Below are 24,439 nucleotides of genomic sequence, written 5' to 3' on the forward strand. Positions count from 1 at the left end.
TAGCAGAATCACATCAGTGACTTTACAAGGCAAGGACACTGATGGCTCGTATCACATACACTTTTTCCTGATGACTAGTTTGAAATCTAAACAACACAATATGAACCACAAGATAAGTTTGAAAAAGCTTGCAACTTCTGATAACTATCTAATGTCTTTTTATATGTCAAAATCTTTGAAATAGAAGTGCTATTGTTTCCCTAGCTACTTTAACGCATCTATAGATAATAAGGCCTGACATTTATTCTGCTTATTAAGTAATCCAGCTGTGCTCAAGCCACCCAGAGGTCATTCTAGAGTAATTCTGGGGCTGCAGACCCAACCTTCATCTGCTTGCAAGCTTGTTCTTGGAAAGGTCCTGCCTGAAACAGACCTGCCTTTTCCTTAGGGCATTTTCAAATTAAAAGATGTTCTGTCATAAGCTAAATATATTCCCATGTGTTCATTATAGGTAACGTGCAGCAAGCCCCTGCTGGATACCCCTGGGCTGTGGAGCACTAATAAGAGACGAGATGAAGTTCTTTGTAATCAGCTTCTCTCCAGTTTGGGAAAGGAGGCATGGCTGCGGATTTAGCCATGCACCGCAGTTGCCATTATTATCATTATTTTTACTGGCACCCTAAGAATTGGCAGGATATTTGGTGTCTTAGAAGGTGAGGTAAATGTACAGTTTGGAAGGATGTAGGTGAGAATCATTCAAGTGACAGGAACTTTGTCGAGAACCAAAGGATGCCAGGCCTTCGATTTCTCAGAAGGATGAGGTTGGTGACAGAGAGTCTGGTCTAGCTGGAGTCCACGTCGCAGACAAATCATGGAAAGTTGCATTCAGGTCTGTCCCTGGTGTACCATCAGCCTTTTGGCTGCATCCCACAACGGGGCTGATGTGCTAGACTAATATACAGATGGGTAGGTAGATGCTCGGTAGATAATAAATATAAACAGATAATAGATTAGATAGATTTTAATATGGGACAAAACAGTTATAGTATTGCTTTCTTGTTGCCAACTCAATCTTTAATTGCCAATTTATATACAGTATATTTAAACAATTCCACTTGGAGGTATCCAGATAGCATATGGATACACCTTCTTTGTTCCTCTATGACGTTTCTTCCTGAACACAGTTTATTCCCTTGTTCTCAAGCCCCAACAAGCATGTGCTTTCCCCGTCTTGTGGGAAGGAAGCTTCCCTAATCTGCATGTGAGGACTTTCCAGCCATAAGAGGACTCACCTGTGTTTCTGCCCATGTCCCCGGTGACATGTCCTTCACCCCAACCAAACCATCACAGAATGTTGAATTCTTTTTGATTTTTAATGTCAGACAATAATAATTAAATGATTAGAGTCTGTGGTTGCTGATGCCCTTGACTAATGGCAAGGGCAAAAGCGGAGATCCCAAACTCCACTGCCTTCAGGGACCGGTGAGTAATGAAATGGGCTGAGTTAGCACAGGATGTGTATACAAAAGATATTTGTATTTGGAGATGCACCAGGGAAAAACAGGGACTGGGAAAAATGGAAAAACTTCTGTGCTGGTTAAGGCCCCAGCCCCTTGTACTAATAAAGTATAAGTCAAGTATTATTGTGTTATGTTTCAAGACAAGCCAAAAATCTGGATTTTTTTGGAAAGGAAATATCTTAATTATTAAATATTGGCTCAAATGATTAAAATGGAATAAAACTGCCTCAGTCAAAATATTTGTAGGACAAATTCAGCCTATGAGGTGCCACTGACTGACCTCTAAGAGGGAGAGACACACCTTGCCATGTTGCGTCTAGCCTCTGATAGAGACCAGTGGCAGGTGGGAAAGTAGAAAGATTTTCTACTTTCTCTTGCTACAAACAAAGCACCAAGACTTAAGGCTCTATGTTCACAGATTCTATGGGTCAGGATTTGGGAAGCAGAATAGGGAGGGTAGATGTTTCCATTCCATGATGGTCCTGGCCTCAGTCATGAAGGCGTGAAGAAAGCGAACAGACCACTGAAGCCTGGGGACCTCTGAAGACTCACTCCAGATGTGTCTAATGGTCACTGCTGGCCCTCATCTGGGACCTCAGCTGGGCTTAGGAGACCAAACCCTGGCTTATGCCATCACTTTGTGCTTGCACTTCCTCACAACGTGGCGGCCTTGGCTTTCTTAACGTGGTGGCTCCAACCTTCAAAGGCAGATATCACAAGAGGAGGTTGCAGGCAGATCCACCTTGTATAACCTAACTCCCAGTTCTCAGAGCCTTGGGTGAGGCCTTCCTCCTTCTTGATGGGAAGATGGGCATCAGAGATAGGAGATAGATACCACTGAGGTCATCTTTGGAAAAACAATCTGTCATATCTGCTGACCATCAAGTGGACTGAGGTGGTGGAAAGAAAGCTGAGTGAAGAATTAAACCAATGAGTTGGAAGGTACAGGCTGCCCCTCCTTATTACCCAAGGGTCTGTCTTCACCTCCCTTGATTTTCTTTGTAGTTTAGCACTTAGCTTTCAACTAGTGTCATTACTGCAGACTGGTAATGGCTGTGAAATTGTTACTTAAGTGTTATAGAAAGTGGAACAGCTGGCTTCTGACAAATAACAGCATTTCAGCATGTGGGCTGTTAAGTGCCATGACACAGTGTCAGCAGAGGAGCTGGCTTGGAAGTGGGTTGGAGCAGTACGTCTGAAGTTCAGTTAAGCCAGGGAGATGCAGAAAGACTTAAGGCTCTTAAGAGCAATTTAAGAGGGGCCTTGGGGAGGAGGAAGGCTGCGAGCCTCCCTTGTTAAGTCAAAATCCCATTTCCAAGTTGGGAAAGTTGAGGAGCGAATGTCCCTCTTCAGCACCCAAAGCCACAAAATCAACAAGTTTCTCTATCAGGGCTTTTAGATATAAAAATATAGGAAAAATATCAGTGTGGAGTAATAATTAGCTTTATCCAAAATAGATGTGCCCTTTGCTTTTTCATCCAGTGCTGTAAGAATCTGGAAGCTTCTCTGTGTTCTGCTCAAAGAAAATATCTTTCTAATGACTACCAGGTCAGTTAGTCACTAATATAATCAGGGCTGGGTCAACATCCACACATTCTTACACTAGCTTTGGGTTTATATGTTTGTAACCTGCTAGGGAAAGAAGCCAGAGAAGGTTTTCTCTAAGCACCAGCAGAGTCCAGGTTATGCTGCAGTAACAACCCCCAGATCTCTGGGGTTTTTTTGTTTTTTGTTTTTTGTTTTTTTGAGACGGAGCCTCAAGCTATCCCCCTGGGTAGAGTGCTATGGCATCACAGCTCACAGCAACCTCCAACTCCTGGGCTCAAGCGAGTCTCCTGCCTCAGCCTCCCAAGGAGCTGGGACCACAGGCGCCCACCACAACGCCCGGCCATTTTTTGGTTGCAGCCATCATTGTTGTTTGGCGGGTCCGGGCTGGGGATTCGAACCCACCACCTTAGGTGTGTGTGGCTGGCGCCTTAGCCACTTGAGCCACAGGTGCCAAGCCAGATCTCTGGGTTTTGAAGCCACCAAGTTGTATTTCTCTCCCACAGGTGCAGATTTACTGAGGTCCCGCCTTAGTGTGTCTTTAGCAAGAACCCAGGGTAACAGAGCAGGAATCTTCTAGAACATTTTACAATCACTCAGGTAGAAAGGGAAGATGCCATAATGAAGCTTTACCTCTTCAAGCTCCCACCAAATGGGACACATCCCTTCAGCTACATACTCAGGGTGAGTGAGGTGAGGTCTAAACTTCCAACAGCAGGGCCTGCTTCTGTGTCTGTGTGTCCCATAGATCAACCTGGGCAATATAATGAGACCTCCTTTCTACAAAAACAATCTAAAAATTAGCCACGGGCAGTTCCGCTCACCTATCTTCCCAGCTACTCAAGAGGCTGAGGCAGGAGGATCACTTGAGCCCAGGAGTTGGAGGCTGCAGTGAGTTATGATAACACCACTGCACTCTAGCCTAGGTGACAGAGAGAGACCCTGTCTCAAAAAAAGACAAAATTTCTTCAATTTTTTGATTTTATGATAGTGTAAAAATTATGTGCATTCTGTAGAAATCATACTTTGAGTATTCATATAACCATTCTGATTTTCAGTACAGTATTCAAAGGATCACATGAGATATTCAACACTTAATTATAAAACGGGCTTAATATTGGGTGATTTGACCCAACTGTAGTCTAAAGTAAGTGTTCCAAGCATGTTTCAGGTAGGCTAGGCTAAGCTACAATGTTCAGTAGGTCATGGGTTTCAAATGCATTTTTGATGTAGGGTATTTTTAACATACAGTAGTGGGTTTATTGGAATGCGGGCACAGTGTAAGTCATGGCACATCTGTCTGTATCTGGGTGTGTATACATATATAGGAAATGCTGTTGTTAGGCCCCTTTGTCTTGCAAATATCATAGAGTGAATTTACACAAACCTAGACGGTATAGCCTACTACACACCTAGGCTATGTGGCAATCCCACATTCTTGATTGTAGGCTATAAACCTATACAAGCATTTTAGTCTTCTGAACACTGTAGGCAACTGTAACACAATAGCAATTATTTGTAAATCTAAACATAGAACAGGTACTGGAGAAACACAGTGTTTTAATCTTACGGGACCACTGCTGTATTTGCAACTTATTGATGATCAAAATGTCATTGTGTGGCATGCATGTGTGCACATGTATGTATACATATGTGTCCGTATGCATGCACACACATATAAAGTTTAACAGTGTCTACGATGTGTTGCCATTGCTACATACTTTTAAAATTCACATGTCTAAATACATTGATCTCCCAGAAAACACACAGGAAACTGGGGAGAAGTTTGGGGCTAGAAGTCTACAGGAAGAAACTTTTCCTGTGTCTTCATTCTTAACCGTTTGAATATCTATAGTACTCCTGTATTATTTTTCAATGAAAGAATGTTAATAAAAAATCAACAGCCTCCAAAAGACACCCCTGAACATTTCAGTTCGTTCATTACAGTTCTGGTTTGGTTGAGGATGTTTTCCTTAATTAAAGAAGTATATTTAAGCAATTCCTCTAAAATATGGGTAACCAGGAAGGCTGGAGCAAATAGCAGTACGGTTCTATTCTGTGTTGTCATGAAATTAGAGGGTTGAGCTCTTGGCAGACAATAAAATTAGGTCTTTTTCCAAACTCAGAAAAGCAGACACATCTGGGTCCCCAACCCTTGTGAACTGCGCTACCCCTGGGAACATGGAAGCGAGACGGGTGTCCTCAAACACTGGGTGGTGGGGAAGGGTCCCCACACTGCTTGTCTGCAAATATTTGTCCTGCTGGCTGTGCTGGGAACAGACCTGGCTAAATTTGGAACCTCTAAGGCTGACTTGAACTTTGAGTCTGTATATACTATCTCTCGGAATGTAAGGGTTGTGTTTATTCAATTTTTAAATTTTTGGTTTAGAAAAATCTGCCAATCTTTGGTTGGCCATTGTTATATGGATGAGATATAAAGAGGGTGGAAATTTATTAAAATAAAGAGGCATTCAGGTTTCTACTGCAAATACAACAGCAGTCCCATAAGATCGTAACTCTGTATTTTTTTAGTACCTTTTCTATGTTTAGATGCACACATAAAGAGACATTCATTATTTCTAAGAGCAATAATAGTAATAATAATAATGGCAGCTAAAAGACCATTTTCCACGAGATGTCATGCTAAGGATGGGACATTGCTCAGAGCTCATATGTCCAGTTAGGAGCAGGGCTCTACATTTGCATGTCTGTTGGCTTATTTGAGGAGGCCACCCGGGAATATTTAATAACATAAAGAATGAAGCTGCCCCATTCTAATCACGGACACGTGGGCACTTCAGAGTTTGCTGTCATTTATTGGTTCAGTATCAATGAGGCAAACAGTTGGGCCTGTCTTTCTAGAAATATGGTAATGGGCTAATGTGGGTCCCTTCCAATTTACGCATCCATTTCTGGGCGGCTGAGTTGAGTGATGCTGTCTGTATCAAGGTTTTGTTATTCCAAATGAGAAAGCCTATTTTCACAGAGTCATAACAGTTCCTGCAAAACCATAAACCATGTTCTCCCATAAGAATCTGTAAAATAGTTAAATAGCATCCTTGACTGTTGGGTAGCAGTCTGTCTTCAGTAGGAACAAGGAGGGTTTATCTTTATGATGGGGCTCGTATACAAGGAGAAGGGCAAATTACATTTAGGAAGACATCTATCTATGTGCGCGTTCCCCTCCTGCCTGCCCATATGTTTGGATTGCCAGCTTCACCATTTGTCAGGAATACAGGTAATAAAATAAGGTAAGTCACTGGAAGATGGCTACTCTGTCCACGGGCCTTCGTCCTCTCACCTGGCTTTGCTTCTTCATAGAACTTATCAACATAATTCATGTGTATGCCCATTTGTGTGTTCTGTCTCACCCACCAGCATGCTAGCTCTGTCACGAGACGTGTCTGTTTTCTTCTTAACTGCATTTCTCATACTGTGGAGAAGAAGTGGGAATGTGGAAGTATTTGTTGAATGGATCAATGAATGAACAAAGAGGCAGGTTTGATTTACTCACTTTGATTACTAATTACCTGCTTCTGTCCTTTATGGCCAAGGTTTATTTATTTACTTATGCATGTTTTTATTGGTGGGGCCAGGCTCGTTCACTCTAAAGCTTCTAACCGCTGCTTCCTGTGGGCGTCCTGCTGGCTCAGTGCCTAGCAGGTAGGTAATCTCTTCGGTGCTGTGTCTACCAAGCACATGTCTCTCCTGAATTAGTGTCTGCAGGAGAGAACGGTCCTGTGGATGCTTCTCATGCACTGAGAGTCAGGAGGAAAAATGGGTGCTTGGAAATACTAAAGATTGTGTGCAGAAAGCAGTTAGCTCTCAGATGGCTTTGAAAACGTCATTGAGCACCTGTCTGTGCTGTCAGAGAAAGCCCACAGGCCAGGTTTAGTAGGATGAAGAGGTGGATGACTCTGTGCCCCAGGAGAAAGAAGAGTGTCCCAAAGCAGGCAGCAGGCCTGACCAGAGACCTGACATCACACATCACTTGCCCTGTGGCTTTGGCATTTCTCCTCCCTGGGGTCTCCTGAGTTGGCAGGTGGCCAGCCTATCTCTGGCTTCAAGCTATTTTATTGGTCTCTATAGCTGGTAGAGAAAGAGATAAGGATGATCTGTGATAAACAGTCATCCCTTCTTACCCGAGGTTTTTCAGTTCCGAGGTTTTTCAGTTCCAAGGTTTCAACTGTCCTTGGTCCACTGAGATCAAGGTCCAAAATCACTAAATGGGCAATTAGAGAAATGATTCATAAGTTTTAAATTTCATGCCGTTCTGAGTAGTATGATGACATCTCACTCCACCCTGCCTGGGATGTGAATCATCCCTTTGTCTTCTATACACCACCCTTCTGTGTGGGACACTCACCTGCTAGTAATCAATATCATCTGCTTCTGCCATCCAGCCACTGACATCTTCAGGACTGGATGGTCCGGGACCACCTGGAGCAGATGAGTCTCTCTTGATGCAGCCTCAGAAGGTCAGTAGTAGCCTAACACCACGTCCCAATGTCTGTGCTGTTCTCCTCACGCCATCCCATCATGCAGACATTTCCTCATCTGGCATCATCACGAGAAGGGCAGGTGGCGTACGAGAAGATATTCTGAGAGAGCGAGAGAGACCATGTCAGATGGGGCTGAATGTGGTTCTTAATATAAACACAGTATTATTAAATGTATGCTGTATAACATGGATTTAGTGGAAATTAGTATTATCATAATTTTTTTTTCGGTCAACCAGAAATTAGAAACAAAGAGTGATTGCAAAATACGTTCATATACCTACTACGTGTAAGAAAGTGGAGTTTATTGCTTGCCATAATTAATAAGAGAAAATGTCTAAGGAGGGAAAAATTCAAAGGAGCTTTGCTGTTACCCAAAAGGATTTTTGTTTGACTTTGGACCAGTTGGTAAATTCGTGTTTCCATTAATGAATGGAGAGGGATGCCATCCCCAAATCTACAAGCTGTGTGAGGGCTGGCACCTTTTGGTGACCAGACGCTAAATACTTTTCCATAGATTTAGCCTCATGAAGGGCTCCAAAATGGAGATGTTAGATTTCTCCAGGATTTGATTTACTAAGAGACCAGGCATGGGGAAACTGTGCCAATTTGAATGTCCAGGGGAGAAGCAAGTCTTTTCCTCTTGGAACCAAGAAAAGTAGTTCAGAAGTTAAAATCTCTTCCTATCTTCCCTTTTTAAATTCTCTATGATCCTACAGTGGGTTATTGATTAAGCAGATTAGCCTGCTAACATCTGTTTGGCCAACAATCTAGGGTATCCCAAAGTGTACCCTGTGTACATGTAATACATACAAGTACGTAGGGGAAATGAGAAATTATAGCTAACTATATGTTTATTTTTTTTAAAAAGTCACTATAAAAGTTTGCAAAGTATTTCTCTATATGTTGACATATATAAATATTAAAAATATAAAATATAATATGATTTTGTTCATTTTCCCTGTGTGTTACAAACTTGGGAGCACCCTGTATTTTTCAACACTCGTTTATTCATTATAGGCATGTAGCTGATACTGATGCACAATCCAAGCTTCTCTTCGCTAGCTTTAAACTCTATAAAGTAATGAACTTTTAGCAAAACCTCTCTCTCGCCTCCATCTTCCCCTCCTCTCTCCCTCTCTTTCTCTCTCCTCTGCTTTTTCTCCCTTACCGCTTTTCTGACAAAACGTATATGTGCACACACAAATCTTATAGAAATCTCACAAGAAAAACACCGAAATTCCTCTTTTCTTTATCCCACTTTATTTTACCTCATCGATTTTGATTTCTACTTGTGTGCCTGTTTTGTGGTATACATTTGTATTAGTTCAGTCATCTGAGGGTAAAATTCATGAATAAATACGCCTACATTAAGGTTGCAAACTAAAAGTCTTTTCAGTGATAGTAGGGAACTTCTCTTTGGAGCAATTTTGTTATCAGTCAAAGTGTCTCTGTACAGTGATCTGGAGAGGTTAACTCAAATTTGTGGTCTTCAAGAGGCCATCAGCTTCCATCTGTTGAAGTCCTTGGTGGTTGTGGTACAGATGGAACCATCCACAAAACCCCACCTCTCTCTGTGCAGGGTGGTAGAGTTAGGGTGGGATATGGCTACTCAGGCAAAGGCCGGTTTCCTGGCACCCACAGCTCTTGCAGCCAGATGTGGCTCTGAGAGTGGGCTCTCTCCAGTGGTAGCTCAGAGGCTTTGGGTGAGCAACACCCACCTCACTCGCCTAATAGGAAAGCCCTGGCTTTGCTGCTCTGTTCTTCCCTCTTCCTGTTGGCTGCGATGCTCATCAGCACAGAGCAACTTCAGGTTGGAAGCAGTAAAGCCCCTTTCAGCCTTGATCCCTGAATGACTGAGTGGAACAGAGGCAGCAATTAACTTCCACTGGAGAAAGTAGTACAATTCCTTGTTCACGAAGTCACTAGCTCTTAGGGATTTTGTCACAGCAGCTTAGCCTCCCTTTATTATGTAAATGATAATGACCAACTCTGGCTTGTTACAGAAAGAGAAAGTGAATAGGAGGATGGGGACAATTTCATGGGCTCAAGGACAGGCTGGGAACCAGATTCAACATCACTAAGTGTCTTAAGGAACCAATAGACAGTAACACCAGAGCTGAAACACTGCCTCCAACTTTTTTCCTTTGCTGAGAGAGAGCATGTGTGAGCCAGCTCTCAGCTGGACTAGAGTAGGTCCTGTATCCACATGTATCCATGTGTGTCACAGAAGCAAAATCAGGGTGAGACTGAGTTTGTGGAGTACAAACAACAGTCGTGCATAATTCTTTACCCCGGTTGTTCACTGTTTTGATTATATTACTGGATACTGTACTTGGAAGAGCGTATGTGTTTGTGTATGTTATATATGATGTGCAGACTATGTGTATTATATAATATATGCGTATATGATTATAGGCTTATATTATATATTTTTCTACATATATACACACATTGCACATATAGCTGAGTTATGTTTTAAAAATACAGTATACCCTTAGCCGAGGAGGGTTCTGTGTACAGTGTATGTGCAGACTATGGGGTAAATGACAGCTTTCCCCGTCACCATGGTAGATAAATCACTAAGTATAAATCTCTAGCAGAGTATCTTCAGAAATCAAGGGCTATGTTTATCTCTGCATAATGAGGCTGTCAGGATAACCCGTATTTATGGAGCCACAAAGTAGGTTATAAAACTTCCATTAATGAATGTAAGTAACTCCGCTGTCATAAACAAAGAAAGAAATTAGCATTTGGTTCAGACCCAGTGGAGCCAAGCGGCGTGTGTTCAGCTACCTTAATGGTTTCAAAACGCTGCCACTTACAGGTCTGAGATCGGTGTTTCAAAATTATTAGCCTAACACAAGCCGTGCTCATTAAATACCACTGATGCGTCTCTGAGGAATCACTAGCCGGTTTCTTGCACACACTCATCTTCAACACTCACACCCCCGGCAAAGATATCTTCTGAGCTGGTGTCACTACTGCACTTTAGAACATCTGAAACAAGCCCTAGAAATGTGTCTTCTCTTACAAAAATATTCTATGTCTATGAAGGACAATTCCCAGTGTCCTATACTAACCTGTGGAAGTGTTTTTCACAGACATAATGCTACATAAATTCAAACCTCATGTAGCCATAGTAGAATTATGAGCAACAAATACTGGATACTTCATAAATTAAATAAGCAACTGTGTCCTTTCTTACAAACTTGAAAATAATTCTTTGGAGAAACATCATTGGAATTCCAAGTCACCTACCTGTGAATAAAATTTCAGAACAACGTACGTCCATTATATATTAGAAAAGGCCTGTATGCTGATATTGCTTATGTAATGAAAAGGTTGCCAAAGCCAGGTGGATGACCTGTTTATTAAAGCAAAGTTGATTCAATAAAATTCCCGTGCACAGTAATTGGGGCAGCCTTTAGAATGCGTGTTAGCATAACAGCAGCTGTCCACGCCGATTGTACCATCTTCCACCACCACACCTTGCTTGCCTGCAATGTAATTGAGTTTCTGCGAGGTAGGAGTCCTAACAATGTGCCTGTTTCCTCAGGGTATCTTGAAGGTCAGGTGGCTTTTGGCCTGCACATGTAATTCCCAATTTATAAATGACTGCACTCAAAATGTTTGCTTGCACAATGATTATTTAAAGCACAAGACATGTTATTTTTTTTCCCATAGAAAGAATTGTTATACATGATAATAGCTTTCTAAAAATGCTAATTGTTGTACCCAGGTCAACCCTACAAATATATCCCTTCTCTCTTTGCGGACTAGTGAGATGGGTATGTGTGCTGGGACCACCCCAACATGCCACCAGTTGCTGGGCAGACTCACAGCACTCAGAGCATGGTCATGATCATGATCAATGCTAAATTAACACAGCAAAAGAGCACAAAGGGAAAGGGCACGTGGGGGAGGGAACCAGACACAAGCTCCCCACAGTCTGTCCCAGCGAGTCTACTAAGGATGTTCACCTAAGCCTAGGAGTTTGGGCTGTAACTGGGGTCTGGCCTCACATGGACACCCTCTGCCTAGCATATGCCAAAATTCCAGACTCCCAGAAGGAAAGCAGGTGTTCAGGAGTTTGCGTAGGTTTAGGCTCTGTGAGCTCCCCTCAGCATAGAATGGGGAGAACCTTTCCAGAATGCAAGTTCCCGGATTCCTTTGCAAGAAGGGCTTCCTAAGGAAGACAGGCTTTAAAGTTGTGTCCTTGGGAGATAGCGTGCTCAGGTGTGAGGGACAGGCATGTCCTTTTATTCCAAGCTCTGGGCCTAAGAGTGTTGTCTTCCCTGCAGCCCTTGTTGCTGAGGACAGGAGGTAGTCTTGCCCCCTCCTGTGATAATAACAGTGAGCGTTGCTAGAGTGTGGACTCTGCAGCCATTGCCTTCCTTGCAAGTTTCTACAGGCACAACAATTACAAACCTGGGGTGTGTAACCCCAGCTGAGCATCCCCACCATCACCTTCTGGCCAAAACCAGCAAAGTGCTCTGTTTTCTATTTTCCTGGAAGGAACTAAGATGAGAAAATACAACCAGAAACATGAATTTTTTTCAAGCAGCTAGACTAGTTTGTACATCAAACTGTTCGAATTTATAGTCTTGTCCTTTTACCACCTACTTTCCATCACAAGTGTGCTTTTCACTGGAAATTTCTTAAAGTAAAGTGAGGTCATATGAGAAAACCGGTTCCACCATGCTTCTTTCTTCCTCACAGAGCCGGCTTTCTGCAAGGAGCAAAGCCACTGATACCTTGAAGAAAAGCCTCTGGGCCTATCATGTATCCCGCTCGTGAATGAAATGGAGGTGTCATATGTGTGTGTGGGTGTGTGTGTGATGGGAAGCGTACTCGCTTTTTAGAAAATGTGCTTTTGTAAATGTTTGAATAAATGTTAGATAAGATGGCAGGAACTGGCCAGCGTCGAGGAACAGGGATAGTAAATAGAATCAGATCAATCAGCTTAACACTGGAACGTTTCACTTGATGCAAGAAGCACCGAGCACATCCTGCCTGCATCTCGGCTGGGAGCCACTTCAAATCTGCTCAGTCAAAATTAAAATGGTCCTGACCTCGTGAGCCATTCGTCTGAATTAAAGGAGATAAAATCATAACACATCTAGCAGAGTGTCTGCTTCCTGATAAGTAATCAATACGTGTTAGTGATGGTGATGATGATGAAGATGGAGAGTAGGGTGATCCTGGTGACAATGGGCGCAGAGGAGAAAGCAGCAACCTGTGAAAATCTTAGCGCCTTCATTCTCTGGGGGGCCGGGATCGTTTTCCAACCTGAGTCTCTGCTTCCCCATTTGGAACTTGGAACATGGCTGGAAAATCAGATCACAGAGAAAAAATGTCCGTCGGTGCCTGGCACATAGCAGGTGGACAATGAATATACATCCTTACTCTAAAGTTTACTTTTTCGTGTTTTAGTTTTACCAGTCTCAGGGTTTTCAGGTGGATTTTTGTTTTGGTTTGGTTTTGCCTGAAGGAATAAGCTGGCACAATGATACTAGTGTTGGCTTGCTGTCAGTCTACTATAACTAACTCCTTTGTTTATAGGTAGGAATGACTAAAAAACATTAGGGCAGATAGATTGGAAGGTGATTGCAAATGTGTGTTCAGATCGTCTCATGCATGAGCTCACACCTGCAAGGCGACCATGTGCAATTCAGTTCACGGTGTTCCCAGAACCGTCCCCAGAGCTGACTCAGACTACACTTTGTCTCCCCCAGGGCAAAGGTGAAGAAAGGCGTGAGCATCATCGGTGTGCGAGCCAGCAGCCCTTCCATTTGGGACGTCAGGGAGAGCAGGGATCACACTGGGAAGTACGCACCAGCTGTCATCATTTGTCAGAAGAAATCAGCTGGCTCGGAAAACAGGTGAGTCCCAGCCGGGCTTTAATAGATTCAGATCAGCTGCAAGTGTGGCCTCGTTTTTCCTAGATTTGCTCACAACCATTTCTGCGGAGGTTTGCATTTGTCCTCTGTGTTATTGGTGCCTCCAGGTGACATGGATGGAATCTTTCTTTGGGAAGGCGGGTTATTACTCACAGTGGAGCCACTTAAAACCACAACACAGCTCCATGCCACCTTCCAGGACTGCTCCCTGCAGATAGAATTTATCCACGAGGGATGTTCTGCTCCACCATGACCTTTTCCTAATCTGTATGACGAGATGAACTGGAAGTCTGGCTGTCTCTTGGCCATTTTGCAAATATTAAACACTAGCTCATTTAGCTGTCTTTGCAACAGGCAAGCATTCCTCATTTACTCTGTAGATTTGAATGCAACGCATGCGATTGTCTTGCAGATGCTTTCTGACAGTACAGTGAACCGCCGGCTGTGGAATTGCAAGGAATTGTGAGTCACTCTAGGGAGAAATTAAAACTCGAATCTGGCTCAGATAGCCACCAAATTAGAAACAATCAATTCACAGCTGGACAAAGAGAGACTTGGCAACTCAGTAGTTCTTGTGTTATGACACTTCCCTGAAATCTCGTTTGTGGCTCTGGAGAATTCCTAGTCTGGTCACATAGTTTTGTCCCTTTTAGGTTGCTTTTTGCTCTTTATATTACTGAAAACGTGAATAGTAATTGAAGGACACATTCAGATATGTGACACGTTATTTTTGGAGTGCATTTTTAAACCTTATAGCTCCAGGTTTGGAAAGTATACATGTTTTTATTATTCATTCTGATAGGTCGTGAGTTTCAGTTGAAAACTATTACAATCGTGTTTGGCTCATTAACAAGGAGCATTTGAAATCGACCTGGAAACGATCTGCTTTGGGTTCCCATCTGTGCTCCGGTGCTCAACGTTGGTGTTTGAGAACTTTGGTCCTCAGCAGCTCTCGTTTATGTTCTTCCCGCTCTTCCTTCCGTAACCAACTCACCAGTGTTTGCAGATTATTTCCTTGAAGATTTGCTTGTACAGCAGATGAAAGGAAAATAAAGAAAACCTGTGCTTGAGCCCTGCCCTAGGTCTTTATGTAGTGATAGTGTGTGCCGCACTGATTAACGTGATGAACTCGCAAATACGCACCCGTTCAGATACGTCTGGGCTGGTATGTGACTTGATGAAAGGTTTATTTTGGGTTCTGTCCCTAGCGGAAGTTAGGAAAAATGAGCAGATGGGCACACGGACAAATGAATGGGTAGAATGATAGAAACATGGGCAGATGGATAAGTTCATTCTTTACCGGAAGAGGATAAGCAGAATCTCAACCAATGCGTTTTTATTTTTGTGTGTGTTTTTCTACTTTCACAGATTAGTAGTAGTTGTTGTTGTGCTACCTATAACAACACCTGTAGTGTTACCTACAAAATGCAAAGGAATTTGAGCCGTTATAAAACATTTGATGTTTATTTTTAAACTTATGACTAAGAATTAGTTCAGTTCATCTTGTGCATGGAGAGGATGCATAAAACTGACCAGGGTAGCGCCTTCTTGTCAAAGTTGCCTTTTTACGGCTCCAAGGGCTTCAAGAGATTCGGCACGTCTGGAGTCATGCAAACATCAAATACATGGTGCTTGCAGTTTGTTTTTCTTTCATTTGTGTCAGTATATTCTTTAAGAAACAGGTACATGGACTGGAATATTAAAAGTTATTCCTTTGTAAGTCCTGCTATCCTACTGCCATTCTATACCAGAATATTCCTTATCTTTGCGGATTCTGATTCCAGCTTTCTGTTTACTACTGTGGGTCTGAAAGAGGGAAAAAAGTGTATATACACATGCACATACACACATGTGGTGTGTGTATATAGAACATAGATGTGTGGTGTTGGTATGCAGATGCATCTCTATGCATGTAGAGGGTTGAGGTTTAGACACATATGTGTCATCGAGGCAGAGATTTTACACTACAGCTAGGGAGGCTTTACTTAATGAGGAAACTCTGAAATGGAAGCATTTTAGTCTGCAAATCCGGTCCTGTCTGCAGCTGTGTTCTCAGCCCTTACAGCAGCATCTGGTCCATGTGAACTCTCGGTAAAGATTTGTTTAATGAGTTCTAGAATTAGATCCTATCTTAATTACTGTACGTGGATAGTAATACAAATCTCTATGTACATGTACTGAAGGATTCCTGATACACTTGTTCAAAAAGTAAAGTGCATTACAGCATGCATAATGAAACTCCCTTTGGGGAAGCCCAAGAGAAGGGTATTCTATGATACTGTTCTGAGTGAACGATGTCCCAACAAGACTACACAAGAGACTGGCACCTGGGATTCCTACTGGAGAGAGATGGGAAGCTAGGGGAGAAGGCTGAACGCAAATCACTTTTTAGAGTGAACCATTGGCGTTTGATTATTTTTTACCGTGTGCATGTGTTACCTATTTAACAGAAACTATTCAATTAGAGAGGTTTTGAATATGATATATTCATTAATATGGTCAGCTTTATCCTCACTTCAAAGTGTTTCATTGTACTCTGTCTTTGGGGAATTATAAAGAAAAATCATGCTCCGTTATTTCAGATAGTGATGGACTGGATGAGATTTATTTTCCCCAAGGATAATTGGTAAATGTGTTATAGAGCAGTTTTGTTTTGTTTTTAAACTGAGTCTTATTCCATTGCCCTGATTGCCCTGGGTAGACTATCATGGCTTCATCATAGCTCACAGCAACCTCCAACTCCTCCTGGACTTAGTGATCCTTTCCAATACTGGGACTACAGGCGCCTGTTGCAATGCTCAGTTCGTTTTTCTGTTGTTAGTAGAGATGGGGTCTCACTCTTGCTGAGGCTGCTCTTGAACTCTTGACCTCAAGCAATTCACCTGCTTCTGCCTCCCAGAGTGCTAGGGATTATAGATGTGAGCCACTGTGCCCGGCCTAGAGTGGATGTTTTAACAGCGTTAGTAGGTTTTGCTTTAGAAGCTGTTTTGCTTTATACACACATCCTCCTACTCTCCTTGAATGTTTTTCAGTTATTCTTAAAAGTCAGAATCTGATCATCACCATGAAAAAGACTCTGTCTTAATTAGCTACAGAGTCATAGATTTTTGTATTGCTAAAAATTTACCATGGATCGGGAGGCCGCGTTAATGAAGTTAAGTCACTGTGACAGGTGTAATTTTATGGATTAAGGAGACCCTTTTGTGCTTGCAATGAACTGAGCAGGAATGAGTGAAGATCTCTTATCGAAGCTGAAATACATCCTTCCTTGTGTGAAGAAGTTTGGTTGCTGAGGATCTTACCAGGACAGTATTAATGTGTGAATGTGATTGCAGCTATCAGATCTGTTTTGACTAAGCACGGCCAGCAAATATTACAGAACAGAAATGGAATCACTAATCATGCTTTGTCTGTCAAGAGCCATTTTGCATTTTCAGAAGCTTGCTTATTATAGTACTATGCAACTTAGATAAATATGTAGCAAAAGCGATATATTTGCTTTGCCTTGCAGCCCTCTACATCAGTGTTTCCCAGATCTTACCACAGTTGATGTGTAGATGGCTTTAGGTGGTACATAGAAAGGAGATTAAATAAACTTAAATGACAGAAACTTACATGTATTTCTGTTCTCCAGCAGGACTTAGATCCTATCTTTGCAAATGTGGGTCCAAAAGAGGGAAAAAGTGTATTGAAGACATGTCCGTCTCTTCTAGGGGCTAGCATGCTAATAGACTATAGGCAGATGAGAGTACGTCACTGGAATTTAATCTCTTTTACATATTATCACCTGTTCATAATACTGATTTTATACATATTTATTGTAGGTAGCATATTTTATTTTAAAACAAATGGGTTTTAAGTAATAACATGAGTTGCTATAAATAAAAGATAATTGACATTTCAAGTGTAAACAGATGTGATTAAAATCAGGAAAGTATACTGAAGATTAGGATAAGATAGCTTCAATATCAAACTATATTTGTTAGGATTAGGTATGGTTGTTTAATTTTTTTTTAAAGCAAATGTGAATATCTTAAATAATATAGAAGTGTATTCTCTCTCACATGATAGAAGCCATGAAGCAGGCTAGCCAGGGCTGGCATGGTATCTCTCTGTATCTCTAGGGTTTCAGGCTCCTATCTTTCTTCAACACCATTGCTAATGCCCAGCTTACATCCTCATAGAGTAAGATGGCTGCAGGAGTGCCAGTCATTGCATCAGCATTGCAGGAAAAAGAAAAGTGACAGGAAAGGGTCTTTTTAGCTGGGTCAACTCTTCTTAAGTCACATTCCTAGAAAATCCTGCCAATCCAAATTCTTGCTTTTGCACCGCTTAGATAAGAACTTAATCACACTACACTAGACTTTAAGGGAAAGTTGGAAACATTATCAGAGTCAATGTACCCAGTTCAGATTCAATGTTTGCTCTAAAGAAAGAAGAGCAGCCTGGGTGGGTGAAAGAAGAGGAGAATCCTCTAGTGAGCAATTTATAAAGAATAAATGTGTAGGATTCCAATAGGAAGATGAAGAAAGAATATTACCTCGCTGTCTCCTTCACTCTACCAGGCTCCCATAGAAATGTGCAGTAACATAAAAAGGGTGGGGAAACTCACATTAGCATGATACTAGAAAGTTATTGTGTATGGGGTAGAAACTTAAAGAAATATTTGTTAAAGTACAGAGTTTGAAGGAGGATACAAAGCTAGCCACACTCAGGTGTGCCTTTTGTAAAAAGGAAGGGGACCTGGAATGTGAGTGGAGATAATAGGCATTAAAATAATCAGGGCAATATCCTAATATAGGTAATATGTAGGTCTGAACATGTCACAGCCAGCAAGGTGTCCTTCCTGCATTGGTGGCCCTGGTAGGCTAAACCACTGGATGGGGAAAGACTTCTTGCAATGGGCTGCCCCATCAGGAGGAAAACTCATGGACATGTGAAAATATCACTCCTAGAAAGAACCTTGGGAAACCTTAAAAAAATGACTAGATAAAGAGAACTTCCTGCATGATCTAGAGCTTTTAGAACCTGGTCAATATTCTCAGATCCAAAATAAGCAATTGTATCATAAAAGATAGATGAAGACCGCAGGGAGAAGAAGCCGTCACCGGTAATAAAAGTGTTCAGGAATTGGAAAACACAGTCGTCTCTAAGTTTGCTGCTGCTGCAGAAAATAGAATCAGTGCAGTTGAATGAAAAGTTTAGGAGGAAAGGGAATGAGAAAGAAGTGGCAGTAGGAAAGAGGAATGCCTGAAAAGCAAGCAGACAAGAGCGTAAAAACAGTAAGGAATAAAGACCCCAGGAACAGGTGGGGTAACAGAGTTGCCATCCCATCATCCAGCATTCCACTTCTAGGTATATTCCCAGAAGAATTGGGACCATATGTCCACACAAACACTTAGGTAAGCAGATGTTCATAGCATCATTAGTCATAATTTGGGGGAGTTTTGAAATTGCAAAGGTGGAAATAACCCAAAACTCCATTGACTGATGAATAGATAAACAAAATATGGTATAACATACAATGGAATAGTTTCCAGTAAATTACAAAGAAGGAAATACTAATACTGCAACCCAGAGGAGCCTTAGAAACATTAAGCTAAATATACTTAACCTAAAACACCACATATCCTATCAAAAGTCCAGAACAGACCAATCCATAGGTATAGAAAGTAGATTAGCAACTGCCAGGGACTCCACTAGAGGGGAAAAGGGAACAATTACTAACAGACATGGGGTTTTGGGGGGGGGGGGTGTGAAATAAAATTATTGTAAAATTAGAGATTGGTGGTAGTTGCCCAGTCTTACGAGTAAACTAAAACCCATTTTACACTTTAAAATGGTGACATTAACAGTGTGTGATTTATATCTTTATAAAAGTTCCCTAAAATGTATTAGATTGTAAAAGAGATTGCAAGCTAATTCCAATTTTGTTTATAAATAAATATCAGGCAGGAAAATTGAGAAAACACGAGTTGGAATGCTCACGGTGTTCACGCTGGCTGGTGATATCACTGGTGATTCATGTTACCCCTTCATCTGTTCAGCGTGTAATCCTGAAAATTTCCCTTAGTGAACATGGATTGCTTTTTTAATTAGGAAAAGATACAATATGAAAATAAAAAGTTGGACCATGACTATAAAAATTGTTTTTTAATAGAGTCCTGGATGTTTGTACCTATAACCGGTGATGGGGATACTGACTCTATTTTTGGATGCTTTGTCTGGTGGCTTGCCCAAATTCAAAGCCAGAAAGGTCTGGCCTCTTTCTATTTCAGGCAAAAATTACTTACATGGGCGATATTATATATCGTTTAAAAATGTTCAGATTTGCTTAGGAAAGCAGAGTCTTAATGACTGCACGCTACTGCTGGTCAACTGTGTCAAGATGACCCAGGTGATAGGATATAAAGATCTTAAACTATTTTATATATTTTTTTTTACTATTGTGATCGTTTGATTAGAAATTCTCTTCTAGTACCCATCGTGAGCAAAACAATTCACCTCCTCTGATGTTCATAATCTGAGTATCTCCAGAAACAAAAACGGAGGCAGTGGAATGAAGCCGTCAAAATGGCATGACTCTCTTCGGGGGCAAGTGTGATTGTTTTGATGCCTTATGAGGATAATTTCAATATCCTCACCACTGACTGTGGATTATCATCATCATATTATTACCATCAGAATGAGCTCCCTGGAAGAGAGTGGAAAGGAGATAGGCGTGAGCTTCCGAGAATCTACTTAGCTCACAATTTTATGCTGTTCATGACAGTGATATCTGGCAGATCACCAGGGAGGGAAAGAAACGTCCTTTTTTGTAATATGGGCATAACAACATCAGCCTTTGTGTTGTGAAAACTACGTACAAGCATATGTGAGCAAACACAGACATTGAAATGTTTAAGAGCAGCATTAAGAGAAAACCATCTCTTAATGGTTTTTATATTGTTAAAATGCCTATCTAGCACATACAACACATGTATCCAAGTCTTTTGGGGCCATGAAAGATGCTTTTATTTCCAGCATGTAAATTTACATTTTCCAGAGTACGAGATGAATCACATTAGTTGTATACAGAGCCTGTGTTGAATATGAACAGAGTTTCCCGTTGTGTTTAACTTTACAATCTGTCAGAAGCATTTCTAATCAAGTTTGTTTTAATAACTTCTGCATTAGGGATATAACAGAGCAAGGTGTTGTTTCGACTCCTACTAAATATCATTTCTCTTAATTAGATTGGCAAAAAACAAAGATGAAAATAGTAAGATGTTTTTCTGATGAGGGACAGTAGAGAACTCTTGTATACTGCTAGAGGAATTATAAAATGATCCGTCTACTTCAGAGATCTATTTGTCAGTATCTGGCTAATGAAATTTAAATGTGCATCTGTGTGAGCCTGAAATTACAGTTCTAGTTAGACAGTCTGCTCTAGGCAACAGGTTAGCCATGAATGTGGAGAGCTGTGTACAGAGATGTTCACCGCAGCATCTTTTGAAATAGCAAACAGCTGAAAATAACCTAAATGCTCATCAAGAGGTGAATTGATTTTTTTAAAAAAAGGTACATTCATATAATGGAGTCTTAAGCAGCAATTATGAAGAATGCCCTAAGTCTGTGTATGAGTATCAATATTAGATTGATCTGAAAAATGTAATCTTGAGTGTAGAGAAAAAACTTGAGCCATAACATGAACAATATTTTACCACTCAAGTAATTATAAAAAGAGCCCTACAGAAATGGGCCATTTTAAAGAAAAGTACTGAGTTGGTACAGGTGTTAATGGGGCCAAGACATGGCCACTCCTTGAAAGACCAGTGTTTGGGGAACACTAGCTCAGGGGCAGGTGCATGGGATGTCTTTATGTCACATTGGAGGAGAGATGTTCACATAGCTCTGAAGCCAACAGAGCACAGTCCCAGTACATGGAAGCCGATCTGCATGGCCTGTTTGAAACATACAGACTCAGCAAGGAGGCAGCAATGATTCAAACGTGTGGCCTTGCAAGGTCAGGGGAGCCGTGAGCCCAGATCTCTGTGAAATTGTATCTCAGGCCGACTCCTCACCGCTTTCCAACATGCATTCAACCCCATCGCATAGTAGCATGGAGGGATATGAGATTTGCCTTAATTTACCTTTGTGCTGCTGTATTTTTATGATGTCCATCCATTAGGCATTTAATGTCTTCCATTTCCAAGTGAAGCACCACATTTAGCATTAAATTATTAAACATCCACTTTACGCGGGTAAAGCAGTGAGTTACTGCTGAGCGTCTTTGCTGGCAGAAGCTGCCGCTGCTTCTTGGTGGGCTCTCCAGAGTGCCCTCGTGCTAAAACACTGACTGCATTTAAAAAAAAATTTTTTTTTTGCTATAGCTACAAAAATAATGAATCTGGTATAAATAATAACCTAATAGCAACCGTGATTATGTTATACCTCTTGCTGGTATTCATCAAAATGCTTCATAAACACACTCCGGTGTTATGAATCATGGCTAACGTTTGGTTGCTGTGGGTTTGTGATTTCACGGAGCCCTATCAAGCCACTGTATATTGTTTCAAGGAAACAGAGAACTCTGCATTGATTGGAATTGCCAAAAATATCTGTAGTCGCAGAAGTAGCTAATGAGACCCATGACATTCCATGTGAAAAAAACCACCATGTGCTGCTGTTTCTTCATGTAAGTTTCTGAACTTGAAACTCCAATGAGTTTGCATGCTTATGTGTGTGTCCACCTATGCCTGGCCTTGGAGACCTCTCTGAGCATAGATGGCATCAGTAGTTGTTCTACTGGGGAAAATATGTCTGTCTCCACATGTGTCAACATCCATATCTTTTATATCTCTCTCTTACCTATGTCTTTATATATGTATTTATTATAGATATGTATACTGCAAAATCTAAAAGAATTTTTTTCATTTGCTGAGGATCATGAACATTTGTAGTTGAATTGATTTTAATAAGTGTTCACTGCAAAAAAGTGAATAAATTTCTTCAGTTCTCCTAAATGGCCTTGGCTATGCTTTGAGCCTTTGAGCATTTAGCTTTGTGGGTCACTGTGGTCTCAGGCATGTGCCTTCATTCCCCCACGATGACCCTTTACTGCGAGCGCCTTTTCAAACATCCTGGAATCTCCAGATGGCCCAGGTATACTTAGCTCGATGGAATGAGTGCCATGTCGGATGTTCTGTTTATCGAAGGCCAGGGGAGCAATTTAGAAAGATACTAGTAGTTCATGGGACATTAAAGAAAGAAACAAAAGAAAAACCCCAGGATCCATCTGATGTAGCTTTATTTACCGTCCACCTGTTTAAAGGATCATCTTCTTTCTTATGTTCTGGAACTTTCATTCTCGTTATTGCTCTCTTGGACGAGATTTGAGTTTTCTATCGTTCTAAAAGAAACATTCTTCTGACAGCTTTCAACTTCTGTAATGTGTGCTGAACAGCTCAGGAAGTTTCTTTGGTGACTTCTTAACTGTGACACCAGTCGGAGAAGCTCCCAATAAGGGCACGTGACTTTCTATTCCTTCATACAGCCTTTTCTTTCCAGCTTTTGAGTTACAAAGTATATAATATAAAATTAGCCCATTCTGAGTGTGCAGTTCAGTGAGTTTTAGAAGATGAGTGTGATTGTTCAGCCATCACTACAATCTGGTTTTCATCACTGAAAAGGTGCCGTTTGACATGTTTGCAGATTGCCTACCTCAATTCCACGCAATCGATGGTCTTTTTTCTGTCTGTAATTTTGCCTTTTCCATAATAACTCCGAACTGTAAATAATCCAAATGTCTCCCCACTGGTGTGCGTGGAAACCCACTGTGGTAGGTTGAAGCAATGGAATGCTACTCAATAATAAAAAAGAACAAGCTACTAATCACTGTGAGCTCAGATAAATGTTAAAAGCATTATGCTGAGTGAGAGAAGACAGAGGGAAGAAAAGCCATGTGTTATGACTCCATTTATAAAATTGTATATGTATATGTACAATTTTAGATATCATTTTGAATCAGTTATTTTCAACTTCTCACTTGGATCCCCTGAATTATTGAGCGATGGGTTACTTGAATTCTTTCTGAGCTGCTCTTTTATTTTCTTTTTGTTTTATTTGTATGTAAACGTGCTTTGTTGTTTTTCTTAAAGGAGTGCTTCACTTCAATTTAAACGTTCTGTGATCAGCAGCAAAAGAAACGCCCCATGCACCAGCCGTTCTAGTCACAGGTGGCAGGAACAGCTTTTTCATCTGATTATTTTGAAGAAGCTCGTTTCTTTAAACAAATTATTCTAGTCACAAAATACAGGTGATGCTAGATACTCAATCTTTGTCTTAAAGGCAGAGCCAGTCTTCTGGGTCATAGACAAAAGATGCTGGGGTGATCTCAGCTCACATCACAAGATCAGTGACCCCCTCTTTACCATAATCTGGATTCAAAACTATTGCAGAGCAAAATGGATTTCTCATTTGGAGACAGAATGCTGATATAAGATGTAATTTTGTCAAGATAAATTCCAAAATGTACAAGAGAAATCAACTAGAACTCTCTAAATACGAGAGGGTATCCTTTCAATTCAGCTGACATCAACTTCAGTCATTGGGTTTTCTTGGCCTGTGACAACTCAGCATTGTCTGAGGCCTGGGAAATGTGCTAACTGCATCTTTGATGGCTCACTCCTGGAGGAGAGCGCAGTGTGGATGGGAGCAGATTCACTTTGGTCTGGAGGTGCTTATTATAACCTATCCACACAGAGGAAACCCATGTGAAGATGAATAAGACACAGAGGCATCTGAAGAGGGTGATTGGCTGTGGTCCTTAATATTAAGAAACGGAGATGCTTTCCAACACTGCATAGCAGTTGTATGCATAGATTATTCTTTCACCCAAAATCACTGAAAAGATGGAGATTTTATGGAGTAAAAATGGTTGCGCCTCATCCTGGTTCCCCAAAGTTCTGACAATTACAATATTTTTGCCATCTTTGCCACGTGTATATTAGGCCTACAAGTTCATTCATGTGCTTCTTTAACTCTTTTTATT

At 41.2% G+C, this 24,439-nt stretch overlaps 1 protein-coding gene across 1 annotated transcript in view; it reads left to right on the forward strand.

Moving 5' to 3' along the window:
* LOC100944162 (transmembrane protein 132D-like) overlaps positions 1-24,439 on the forward strand; it is a 561,473-nt gene that overhangs the window by 301,838 nt on the left and 235,196 nt on the right. The window contains exon 3 of the mRNA XM_003802605.3: positions 13,243-13,389. Coding sequence (XP_003802653.1) covers positions 13,243-13,389 — 147 coding nt within the window. The remainder of the gene's footprint in view (positions 1-13,242; positions 13,390-24,439) is intronic.

This window comes from Otolemur garnettii, unplaced genomic scaffold, assembly GCF_000181295.1.
Source record: "Otolemur garnettii isolate 467f Iridium unplaced genomic scaffold, OtoGar3 scaffold00250, whole genome shotgun sequence".
NCBI classification, from domain to species: domain Eukaryota; kingdom Metazoa; phylum Chordata; class Mammalia; order Primates; family Galagidae; genus Otolemur; species Otolemur garnettii.